This window comes from Lupinus angustifolius, chromosome LG20, assembly GCF_001865875.1.
Source record: "Lupinus angustifolius cultivar Tanjil chromosome LG20, LupAngTanjil_v1.0, whole genome shotgun sequence".
NCBI lineage: Eukaryota > Viridiplantae > Streptophyta > Magnoliopsida > Fabales > Fabaceae > Lupinus > Lupinus angustifolius.
This window is the reverse complement of record NC_032028.1, coordinates 13,594,106-13,607,684: the sequence shown is the minus strand read 5'-3', so window position 1 is coordinate 13,607,684 and position 13,579 is coordinate 13,594,106. Positions and strand designations below refer to the sequence as shown.

The 13,579-nt window shown below is 31.5% G+C and overlaps 1 protein-coding gene across 1 annotated transcript; it reads left to right on the top strand.

Annotated features, from left to right (window-relative positions):
- Positions 9,028-11,998, top strand: LOC109336597 (syntaxin-121-like). Its single transcript, XM_019573295.1, has 2 exons — positions 9,028-9,740; positions 11,215-11,998. Exons 1-2 carry the CDS (start codon positions 9,179-9,181, stop codon positions 11,652-11,654), a joined length of 1,002 nt encoding a protein of 333 aa, XP_019428840.1. The 5' UTR covers positions 9,028-9,178; the 3' UTR covers positions 11,655-11,998.

The following is a 13,579-nucleotide window of genomic DNA, read 5'->3' as shown; positions in this document are numbered from 1 at the left end:
ATCAATGGACTTCAACAACAACATAAATGGATCTTAAATGAAACTGCAGGCAGACAATTAAAGGCCAAACCTCCACAGGAAGCAATTGACATTATCGAATCCATGGCATTAAACGATCAGAAAAGTCAACACCGACGAAGGCCACCACCTAGGCAAGGTGGAATGCTTGAACTGAACTCAGCTGATGCAGTTTTGGCCCAACATAAATTGCTTCAACAACAACTAAAAGAGGTGACCCAAAAACTCAATGATTTACCAAAACATTTACGGGAAACCTCAAAGATGCAAATTTATAGGTGTGACAATTGCAATGAGGATCATGATGCCAATACCAGCCAGAATGAGGAAGTGCATTTTGTTGGGAATCCTCCAAGGCAAAATTTTCAAAACAATTACCCTCAAGGGGGTAATAATCAATTTCAAAAAAATTAACCTTGGAGGCAAGATCTTCCTCGGAAACAAACCTTCTACTCCTAGAATAATCAGTTTCAGCATCCAACTCATGATAAAAGCATTAAACTGGAACATACTTTGAACCAGTTTATGCAAATGACCATGTTGAATCAGAAAAATACTGATGCTTCTCTAAGGAATATGGAGATACAAATTGGGCAGTTGGCCAAGCAATTAGCTGAAAATCAAAAATCAACATTTTCAGCTAACACAGAAGTGAACCCGAGAGAACATGGCCATGCAATCCTGAGGGGTGAATCCGAACCATCGAGGCAGTAGAAGGAATAAACAAAAATTTGTTGGTAACTGATGTCAAGCTAATGACATTAAAGAAGCGCTTGCTGGGAAGCAACCTAGTATCTTTTGATATATAATATGTTATTTCCTTTTTCTACACTTTATCCTTATTCTATTTTTTGTTTTTGTTTATAAGTATTAACTTTTTTTTTTGTTTCTCCTTGTTTGGTAAAAGAAAAAATATTAGGGATCAAAACTCGGAAAATAATTTTTTTTACAAGAGAAAGTTTTTTCAAAAATGGGTTAATGGGTCAAAAACACAAAACTGAAATATCAAAAAGGGGCCCAAAACATAGTCAAAGTCTTGGTCAAGGCTCATTACTCGGTCAAAGCTTGGACCACTGACCCACCGCTCAGCATGGGGGACCATGCGCTCAGCACAGGTCTGCCAGGCCATGTGCCTTGGAACCGAAAATTCTTCAAAAGAGGAGTTTTGCTTAAATTTTTTACCGAAATTCCTTGACCAGGGACTTCCAACCCCTATATAAACACCCATTCTTGAATCACAAAGCATCAAGGCAAATTTTACAAACTCATCTTAAAAACAAAAAAATTTCTCTCAACATTCAAAGTTTTCTTTTTACTTTCATCATGTAAGTTTTTCTTCTTAGTTACTTTCTTTTGTAAATATCTTTTGTTGTTATTTAATCTTCTTCAAATAAAATGGGTAAGAGGCTTAATTCATGAAAAACCTATATACTCATGCACATTTTTATGTTCTAACTTTTTTGGAGTCTTTCTTTGTGTGTTGTGGACTTTTCTTAGGAATTTAAGGAGTTCATCAAGGAGAGAAAAGGAAGCTGCAAGGGAGGACAAAAACTTCAAATGTGTCTCCAATGATGCTAAGGAAAAATTCAAAGAAATCACGCTCAAGAATGCCATTACTTTAGAAAAAATTATCAACTTGAGTGAGGATGACTTTGGAGGTTTTATTTTTATGGTGGAAAAACATGGTTGGCAAAAAATTGTTGAACCAAAGAAAATGTTTTCTTTGGATATTGTCATACAATTTTTTGCCAACTCAATCACATCAAGTGAGGCAAGGAGAAATCGTTACACTTGGGTGAATGAGGCTCAAGTTTTCTACAACAAGCATGTAATCAATGAGTACTTGGGTAACCCATGGAATCCACCAAGTGAAGAGCATGACTTATGTGACTACCAAATGAAGCTCAACGCATCCTACATGGGTGAAGAAGAATGTCATGAAGAAGAATATGTGAGGAAAAGTTTATGTTCGGAAGATTTGGAGCTCAACATGTATGGGCCCATTTTCAAATTTTGTATGACTCAACAAACCCAAATATGGGCAAGCTTCATACTCTACAACATATGGACTTCCTCACATGTTTCAGATATTCCCCTTCCTAAAGCAAAACAGATTAGCTCCATTTATGATGAAGACTCCATATATATTGCTGCAGTAATCTCATATGTTATTTGGGATTGCATTAACAAAGGTATCCTTCAATTATTCTTCCATCTTTTATCACTGACCTATGCAAATTTAAAAATGTGTCTGGACCCTACAAAGAAATGATGGCTCTCAAATCCGAAATCAACCATGTTTATGTCACCAATTATTGCAAAGAGAAATCCCTTTCCCAAGCTCAAACCGAGCGAGCTTAGAAAGAAGTTTGGTGACTTAAACTCAAAGCAACCAAGTGGATATGGGAGAACCATGAGTTCTAAGGTAGATGCCATAATGAAGGAACAACAAATGCAAAATTTGCAACAAAAGGCATGCTACTGTGGGATTAAGGGCATCTATAAAAGTTTGCATAGCATTTTTGGGAAGAAACGCAATTTCAAGGGAGAACACTATGAAGAATATTTGGCAAAAACTAAGTGGCCCGAGGGGAGGTCTCAAGACACAAGTGAAGAAGAAGAGAAGGAAGATGATGAAGAATAAGAAAAAGCTTTTCCGGTTGTCTTTTTCCCCTAAAAATTTCAATTTTCATATTATGTTGCGTTTATTTATGTCATTTTTCATTAAGCTTTAAATTTATGTTACTATGAAGTCGAAATTAATAGAGTGTCTTTTGTTAGTAATTTTATTTTTAAAAAACTTAACAAATTTTTAAATCACATCAAGTAAATCTCAAAAAAAAATTAAGGCTTGAGGACAAGCCTTCATTTAATAAGGGGGGACAAAGACTTGGTGTAATTTTAAAAAACATTTCTTGTTTAGATTGTGTAAATATGTAAAAAGTAAATTTGATTGTTCAAAAAACTCAAAAAAAAATCAAAACCGAAAACAAAATGGCTAAAATAAAATTTTGAAGCATGATCACATGATTAGGAAATGTTGAGCATACTTTAAATTAAGCTTTGATTGAGCAAAATGAGATGTATGTTAATTTTTTGTGAAAAAAAGTCACATAATGTCATAACTTGAAATTTTTGCAAATTGATAATTCAATTTTATGTAACAAGATCTTTGCAAACATTTTTTAAATAAAAACGTGTGAATCCAAACCAAGTGAGGGAGTAAGCCAAACACATGAGATAAACAAAGTGAGAATCAACATTTGATTTGTCTAATTAAACTTATTTGAGTCTTTAAATCTCTTAATTGCATAAAAATAATAAGAAATGATCAAGGCATGTTCTTTGATTAGTTGAACCAAAGGCCAAAAAGTCCAAACCAAATTAGGAACATCCTTTGTAAACCCCTTTGAGCCAAAACAAATGAAATAAATTTTTTCAGGCTATCCCATGAAACCGAATTGAAAAAAATGTTCTAAGAGAGCATTAAATTTTAAAGAATAGTTTGAAAAGATTAAGTTGGGGGGAAAATTGGTGGACTTTGCTTCCTAAAAGAAAGAAAAACTCAATCTCTTTACAAATGAAAAGAAAACAAAAAGAGATTGAGAAAAATAGAAGCCAAGGTTCAAAAAGTTAAAGAGGTTGGGAAAAATAATGGAAAAGAAGAAGAAGAGTAAATTGATTTATACATGGTCTTAATTTATTTAGAGAAGGCATATGATAAGGTGCGTACAAAGGTTTCATGTAATGCTCTAGAGAAAAAAAGTTGTTCGAATTACCTATATTCAAGCAATCAAAGATATGTATGATGGAGTCAGGACCAACATAAGAACACATGATGAGGTCCCGGAAGATTTTTCTAATGCCATAGGACTATATCAAAGGTCAATAGTGAGTCCCTACTTGTTTACATTGGTCTTGGATGTGTTCATTCAACATATCCAAGAACCAGAGCCACAATGCATACTCTTTGCTGATGATATTATCTTAGTGGGAGACCCAGGAGAGGAATTAAATAGGAAGTTAGAATTACAGAGATAAGCTTTAGAAGCACATGGATTATGTATAAGTTGAAGTAAGAATGAGTATATGAACTGTAAGTTTAGCAACAGGTGAACAAACTCTACTATATAGGTAAAGATTGAGGATAATGCCATACCACAAGTAACTAGAATTAGGTATCTTGGATCAATTATATAAGACAATTGAGAAATTAGGAGAGATGTGAACCATATGATACAAGCAAGTTGGATAAAATGGTGGAATGCTACATGTGTCCTTTGTGATAAAAATGTACCACTAAAGCTTGAAGAGAAGTTTCATTCCACGACTGTAAGACCTGAAATGTTTATGTGACTGAATGTTGGTTGATAAAATGTCAAAAACATAATAGACTCCATGTAGCATAGATGAAAATATTTTGTTGGACGAGTGAACACACTAGACAAGATAAGATTATAAATAAATACTTTAGGGAGAAAGTTGGAATAGCTCTTTTTATAGAAAAGATGATAGTCACGTCTTAGGTGGTTTGGATATGTGTGAAGGAGACTCGTAGAGGTCATCATAAGAAGAGTAGATTAAATGGAAGCTAGCACAATTCCTAAAGGAAGACGGGGACCAAGAAAAACCTTAGGATAAATGATAAATAAAGTCTTAAAGCTCAATGTTTTGTCAATCAACATAATTTATGATAGAACATTATGATGTCATTCGATTCATGTACCGAAACCCACATATTGAGATAAAGGTTTATTTCTCATGTAATCTTACAAACGAAACAAAATGATTGTCATCTACTTTATCTATAATTGTCTTATGTTGGACATTATTCCTTTCTCTTATCAACCATTTATGTATTAGCAATTTTTCTATTTTATGAATTATTGGATAGGTTATAGAGTTCAGAATAATTTTAAAGGACAAAACTTTACGTACTATTTTAGCTACAATATTATTTGTGTGTTGTTATTTGTTATGTTTTTGTGAATAGTGTATGATTTATTTAATGAATAATAAGCTTGGAAATATTAATAATTTGAGTTGAAATAGTTAATTTGTATACTAAATAAAATAAGAGTAGAAACCCAATTATGTCCTTGAAATTTTAGTCGATCAACTTTAGTTCTTAAAAATATGAAGTTCTAATATTGCCCTGGAAATTCTGGGTTGATTTTTTATCCCAAAAAATAACTATGTGATTCTTAAAATTTTCTTTCTTAAGACAAATTAGGTGAACGTCATGATTGCCTAAGTGTAGCAGCAATTTTAGAGATAAATAGTGTTGTGGACCAGATTTATTAAATCTTGAATCAATACCTAAACCTGATAAAAAGGACCACGACGGCAACCCATTGCCGAATTGGGCTCAAATCACTGGATCAACCCAGGCCCAAGTAATTAGTTTGGTTATTATTATGAGAAGATAATTTTAACATTATCATCTTATTCATTGCCCAATAATGATAATGCTAAGTTAACAATATTAATGATAAATATTTGAATGTGATATGCTTATATATGAAGTTAGATCAACATAAGACTAAAAAGAATCAATGTAGGTCAAATGTAAACTATTAAAGATGTGACTTTAAGCGCTAAAGAATCATCCTAATCGTTGTACATAATCTCATAAACTATAAATAAGGCCATTCACATGCATTATTTCTAACGATTATTAGCCCACATTAATATTATAGTTTTCTTAATATGATCATTGAAAAACATTCTTAGTATTTTATCTCATAAATTATAAATAGGGACATTCATGTAAATTCTTTATGACTCCTATCTCACACTTGTATATATCCCATATTTGATATTGTGTTTTTCTTATTATGGTAATTGAAAATAATTCTCTGAATATCTCCTTTAATCAATACCATACATACATGTGAGAGATCACCTAATTATATTGGTGTCAGTTATTTTCCTTATCTCCAAATACCACTATTTTAACTGAGTATCTTTACACTGGAATCAATGGTAAATGTAAAATAGAGATACATACAAAATAAGATATAACCAATTATAATCAAATAGTAAAAGATACAAACATATTAAATGATACAGGTATAAAATATAGAATTAACATGAAGAAAATATATAAAAAGTAGTGCATAAAATTTTATATGAAAACTAAGTTTTGCTTCACATAATTTTGCTTTTCTAAGTGTTTTAGGGGAAATTCTCTAATAGTTTGTTTACAAGTTATGTTTAAGAAGGAAATAATGAAAAAGATGGCTTCAAAACTATGTACAAGTTCATTTCATAACTTTTAACCATTTTATTTTACTCCATTACTCTCCAAAAGAATCAAATTGCACAATTACCTAAAAGAAAAGTTTTTAGAAAATTGTCAAATATGATGTTAAAAAATGATATTTTTGGATAAGTTTTATTTTAGAGTGTAAAATCTATGCACTCTTAGTATATAAAGATTTATACATATACATTATATTATTTTGATTACTTTTATTGAAAAGTCAAAAGTTATTAAATATTAATGGTAGATAATATAATGATAGTATATAAAATTTATACATTGTCAGTGCATACATATTTTTTAATGTTTGATTACCTTATTTATTTCTTATAAAATATTATTGGAAGTGTTTGGTTTTCCAAGAATATTATTTGTTAAAATTGAGAGATTGTAAGTATGATGAAAATGTGACAGCTGTCACATAAATTGTGTGACTGCATGTACCATGAACTTATAGTTGATTGAAAAAATAATTTTAAATTAAAAAATTAATAATTAATTATTTTTCTGACCAACCACAGCTAATGATATATACAGTTGTACAATTTATGGACATCAGATGTGTACTTGATGAAAATAGAGTCGTCACACATAAAAAATAAAACTTTAAAAATTCAACCCTTCGGTCTAAAGTGGTGAAAATTCTCAATATTATTTTCTTATGCATTTTTTAAACTTTCAATTAAATATAGCCAAGTATAAAAAATGCCCTTACAAATGTTTTTCTACTCCTCTTTTTTATACGATCTCAAATTTCATTCTTCTATACATCAAACTCCCTTAGTTAGTACTTATAGTGAAACAATTGATTACTCTCATAATCTTAGATGCATTTTAAAAAGTTTTGTTATTCACTATTATAAGATATTTTACATCTTTAATTAGGGAGATATTATTCTAGTGATGTAAAACTTAGCTGTATTTTTAGATATCGTACAATGATAAAGGTTAAATGTTTGATTATGACAGACGGTATTTATTATATAGTAAGAAATTAGTTCCTTGCCTATTGGATAAATGAATAATATAATTGGTTATATCATAGAAAAATACTTTACATTTTCTATAAAACATTTATTATTATTCTTCTTTCCATTTGCACCTATTAAATAGTATTAAGATATTAATCTTATAATATTTTAAAAATTAAGAAAGTAACTACTTTTATTGATTTAGGTAATTTAATTAGATTTCCCTTAAGTAAGAAGCTAACTAAAGGTTAAGAAATCATTTAGTTAGAAATTTCAATATAAATCCAATTAATTATTATAAAGGATATGAAAATAAAGAGTGACTATTGGTCACAAAAATATCTAAAATGACTAGTTCAAATAATATTTTATATTTTTTTGGAGACTCCAATTTTTTAATTACTAAAAAGGAAAATATTTAAGGAACCAACATCACTATTTCCTTTAAATTAATTAACCTCTCATATTTGTGTATCAACGCGCTTCCGTTATTCAACGCGCCTCAAATCCATATCATTTTCACTCGTTCATTTCCTAACCCATTGACTTTAGTTAGCTGAAAAGTAGAGATACATCTGAATAGTAAAGGAAAAAAATCATCTCAAATCCATATCATTTCATATTTATTTTATAATAAACTATTCAATACGCGTCTATTATTATTTTCAAAATATATGTTTTGAATGATATTATTGATCATAAAATAGGGGGGTCCTCCTTTAAGTGTAATAACGAGTATTAAAAAGTACAAAAATGTTAATACAAAAAAATCATATGAAAAAGTAATCCATGTGATATGCTGACAAGAAAACTGTACTATGCAACTATAGTATTTAGTAGCGGCATGCAAGAGTCTATAAATTCAATTTTATATTTTAAATAATAATTATCTGCTATCTATTTATTGATAATATATTTTTTGTCCCAAGATATGTATTACTTTATAAATCTTTTATTTTTATTAATTAAAAATATAAAATTAATATATATTCAATTCATTTTTACTGTTCTAACTTCTAACTTCATTTTTACTATTCTAACTAATGAGAAACAAATGATATATGAAATACTTATTTAATTTATTGGATGACATTGTCTATTAGAAACTTTTATATAAAATAATATAATTATTTTGACATCTAAATTTGGTGATATTACAATAATTAATGTAAAATTACTATAACATCAATTATATATTTGTTTTCGTTTATGAATGTACATTATATTCTAGAAATAATAGCTGGAAATAATTTCTTTGATTTGAAAAAAAAAGTGTTTTCTTAATATCTAAGGGATGTGAAAATAATTTATTTCTATAGTAGTAGAAAGTATTAATCATATAAAATACAATAAAACTGTTTTGAATAAATTTTAATAAATAAATTATCATTTTATATTCTTATTCTTTTTCGAGATTTGTTGTCACCTCTCCCAACAAGTGTCATTTTCATAAATCGACCTCTTAACATCTTGATTATCCAAGATTTAACGGGGATCTACATTACTTGATGTCTTATTAGTATTATATTCTTATTCTTAGAACAAATGTTAAAGAATCGGCAACAAAAAAAAAATACAAATGAATAATATTTGAGAGAGGGTAGTTATTTGATTTTTATTTAAGGAGAAAGTATGGTGGTCCTGACAGATTCAAACCATTATTTAATAATATATCAAATATTTAATAATATAACATTATTGAAATTTATCTGTCTGGATATTTCTGGGCCCAAATAGTTCTAAACAAAGAACAATTCATCAAAGTGGATATACAAAGTCAAAGTTACTTTCTCTCCGCGTCTTCAACAATCTTATATGCATTCATTCACAGATTTTAACATACTCATAACCTTATAATATATCTATCACCAAACGATACAAACCAAATTTGTTTTCTTTGTTTCTGTTAAAAACCGAAAACAACATGAACGACTTGTTCTCTCGCTTACACAGCGATCGTGCCTCACCGGACCGCCACCACGTGATTGAGATGTCCACCGCCGCCACCGACGCCGCCGCTCCCTCCGGCGGAGGAGTGAACCTGGACAAGTTCTTCGATGACGTGGAAGGTGTTAAAGATGAGCTGAAGGAGCTTGATCAGATAGCTAAGAGCCTTCAAAACAGCAACGAACAGAGCAAGACGCTTCACGACGCGAAGAGCGTGAAGGACTTGCGTTCCCGCATGGACGACGACGTTTCACTCGCACTCAAGAAGGCTAAGGTTGTTAAAATCCGGCTGGAGGCGTTGGAGCGATCCAACGCCGCGAACCGGAGTTTGCCAGGATGTGGACCGGGTTCATCCTCAGATCGAACCCGGACATCCGTGGTAATTGGGTTGAAGAAGAAGCTTAAGGACTCTATGGAGAGCTTTAATGAGGTTCGGCAGCTGATCTCGTCGGAGTATAGGGACACCGTGCAGCGACGGTACTTCAACGTCACCGGAGAGAATCCCGATGAGAAGACTCTTGATCGATTGATCTCTACAGGTAATGCTTTTGACAGTTTGCTTTATGGCTTCTATTGCTTCTGAGTTGAAAATATTTTTTTGGTTAGGGAGGATATACTCGAAATAAGGACTAATCTTTTGGGATATAAGAAATGAAACCATGACTTTTTGATTTTTCTAGGAATTTAGCAAGATTCACGAAACTAAACCAAGGTAATTGAAAATATAAAATAGTAAAGAATCAGATACTATTGCTGATCAAATGTAATTTTAAAGTCAAACACGCCCTTAGTTTAGTCTATATCAGAGTCGATAAATCATTATTCCTTCATTTCAGAGACAATCTTAATAAAAGAATCCGATCCTTATTTTCCAAGTGAAGTGTATCTCCTATAAAATGTATAGAAATCTCAACCCATGATTCACTCAATGCAAACTCACATTAAAGGAACATTTCCATACTACACACCCACATCCATTTCAATTCTGAATGGGTCATATCTTGATATCCACATGCTTAAAAAATATATACCCATGTATGATGTATATATAGGGTTTCCTAAGTAGTGTTGTTTTATTTTGATATCTACCTCAATGTTTTAAATTACTGTTGGCGTCACAGCTGCGGTTAAGTTATGTTTATTAGCCGGAAAATGGGGTCGCAATTGCAACTGCAGAAGACTTTCAAAACCGCAATATTGCAGCCACAATTCTCGTTATGAAATGCAATTAAATATATAATTTCTATACGAGGTGTCCTAATCAGTCCTACAAAAAATCATTTTTCATTACTATTTTTTTTTTCTTTTTTCGGATGAAATATTCATTACTCTACCACAACAATGAAATATTTATTTTACAATTTTGCATTGATTTATGTTTTATGTTTATTGTGACTTGGTTCAGTATAGGAAGATTTCTTTCTGTATTTGAAAATTGGAGAAGTAATCTTTCCTTTATCACATCATATTCGTGATGATTTCTTTTTCTCCATTATTCTTTGAATCTCGAATGTAAATTGAAATACATATGAACGTACAAAGTTAGGAAAAATTCATTAGTATCCAAATGGTTTTTCAAATTCTAGTGTAGGATGAACTTCTCTGAGAATGCTTGTGGATTATATTGGGGGAGATAAAAGTGAATATTTTTGTTTATACTTTATCATACTATATAAAACTAACTTGGAAACAAGTTTATACTAATTTTCTGAAGGCTAGTTTAGGAAAATTGCCTTCCAGACTGCATGGTCATGATGATTGAATTCTTCATCACTGCATGGATCTCTAACATATAAATCAAATTGAAAAACAAATAGGACTTACCAAATAATCAGAATGTTTATCAATTACTAGTATACAAACTAGTCTTTCTAATTCTAGTGTGTGAACCGCAATTACAAGATTTTGTTCTTGTGCCAGCGCTTTGAAACTTTTGTCCATTTTTTGTCTAAATCTGATTAGCAACAAATTTGAAAGGTTTTAATATAATTTGTGTGTTTCACTTTTATGCAGGTGAGAGTGAGACCTTCCTTCAGAAAGCCATCCAAGAACAAGGCCGCGGTAGAATTCTGGACACTATCAATGAAATTCAAGAGAGGCATGATGCCGTGAAAGACTTGGAGAAGAATCTCCTGGAGTTGCATCAAGTGTTCCTTGATATGGCGGTGTTGGTGGAATCGCAAGGTGAGCAATTGAATGACATTGAGAGTCATGTGGCACGAGCTCACTCATTCGTGCAAACTGGAGTTGAGCAGTTACACACTGCACGGAAGCACCAGAGAAGCACCAGGAAATGGACCTGTTATGCTATTATACTTATTCTGGTGATAGTCTTGTTTGTTGTGCTCTTCACTGTTAGACCATGGGAAAAAAAGGGTAGTAGCGGCAATGGTGGTAATCAGCCTGCTTCTGCTCAAACACCTCCACTTTCTCCCCCTCCTCCTACGGCTTAACCGTAAGGATTAAGAGTCTATCTCTATGCATATTTGTTTCATTTTTGTTTAATTCGAAGAATGGGGTATTGTGTTTCGGGATCAGGCAAGGGTGAAACTCACATGGATTAACATATGATATGAGAAGAATTCTGTAGAGTGGGTAACAGTTTTATTTTAATCCATGGGAAGGTGGAAGATGAATCTAGGTCTATAATCTGAGAAGGAAATGGTCTATTGTTCTGTTTGGTAGATATTTTTGGAGATCATTATTTTGATCATCACATCCTTTCTCTGTAATTATCTTAAAAGTATGATCAGTTGCATTATTGACTATTGGTTTTTTATATCATTTATATAAAATCTATGGGAACCTTATTAAAATATGAGACGTAATATTTTATGCTATCCTTATGCACTGTTTCTCTTTTTTCTGTTGTACTAATTTGTGAGGCTCCATTGAGCTAGGAGGCAGAGCAATGTGGCATCTAACTAATTAGTATGTCCATAAGTCCACTATCTAAAACTGTATCTGTAATTACAATGTGAAAGGTCAATTGTATCTGTAATTATAATGTGAAAGCTCAACTTAGTTTCAACTAAATATGTTAATAATAGAATATACAAGTTTAGACTGTCTTCTTTTCTACTAGTTTTAGATCTAGAAGATAGAAACTAATTAAACTTAATAATTATAAGGGCAATAAATGGACTTCTTATTCCCGTGTTATATCGGTTTAATCCAATCTAAAGCATGTTTTAGTGATTTTGTTTACGCAATAGAGAATGATATTTTCCCTGTGGCAATGTTGTCAGTACTACTGTACACAAATTCTGTCTGAGATAATGCAAGGTGTTTGGACAAGAATCCTGAGAACAATCTCTTTAAACCCCAAGGATGAACAGAAGAATATTGAAGATAATGAGATTTTGATGTGAGAACTTTGTTGGCGAGTATGGTACTAAGTCCAAGTGAGTTATACTTTAATCAACTCAAAGTTCATCCTGATAAGAATTATGCAAGAGAACAATTCGAAAAAAGGAGAATATGCTCTAGTGAGTTACTTAGAAATTTGTTAATTGACTTAGTTTGGGGTTGATACAGCTAGACAAACAGGGTATGTTGTATATAAATAAGGGAGGTTAAAAGGTGAGGTATTTAGCCATTTGAAAAGAAAATTGGGATCTTTGGGCATTATTGAGAGCTAGACCCTCCAAGTTCTGCAACACCACTTGTAATTTGGGAGATTTTCTAAGCAATAGAATACTTGAGTTCTTACAACTTGCTACAAGAGAATGCTGCTGAGGACAAGGAGCACTTTGTTCTTGTACAAACAACTTTTAAAGATGTCATTTTTGGCATTTTAAACAAGATAGCTTTCCCACTTATGAGAATAACTCTTGGATCCAATGAAGAAATTGTTGCCAACAAGCGAATAATGAAATAGTAAAATATAATAAGGAAAATAGAAAATAATAGAAGGAATTTGATAATGTGGTTCAATCAATTATACCTACGTCCTCGAAAATGTTAAGAGACTACTACTATGTATTAGAGAATAATGATTTATGTTTTTTGACTATTGATCTTCTCATTAGGTTTACATAACACATAAATATATAGTCTTGTATCCCGACCTATTTGCATCAGCCCAAACTCATAAGTATTGTTGTTTTCTAGAGGAAAATGCATGATCCATTGAAATATGAGTCATTTTACAACAATCTCTACCTTAACGAATATCATCAATCTCTATCTTTTGTGGTTGGGTTGGGGGAGCTTCATAGTCTAGCATAAGTGAATATTTAGCAATGCTACATGATGCTTGAACTTATCTACAATAACCAACTTGGTAAACATATCAATTACATATTTTGAAGTGTGAACCTTTTGTAATAGTATTTGTCCACAAACCATCAATTCTTCGATTTTGTGAAATCTGACA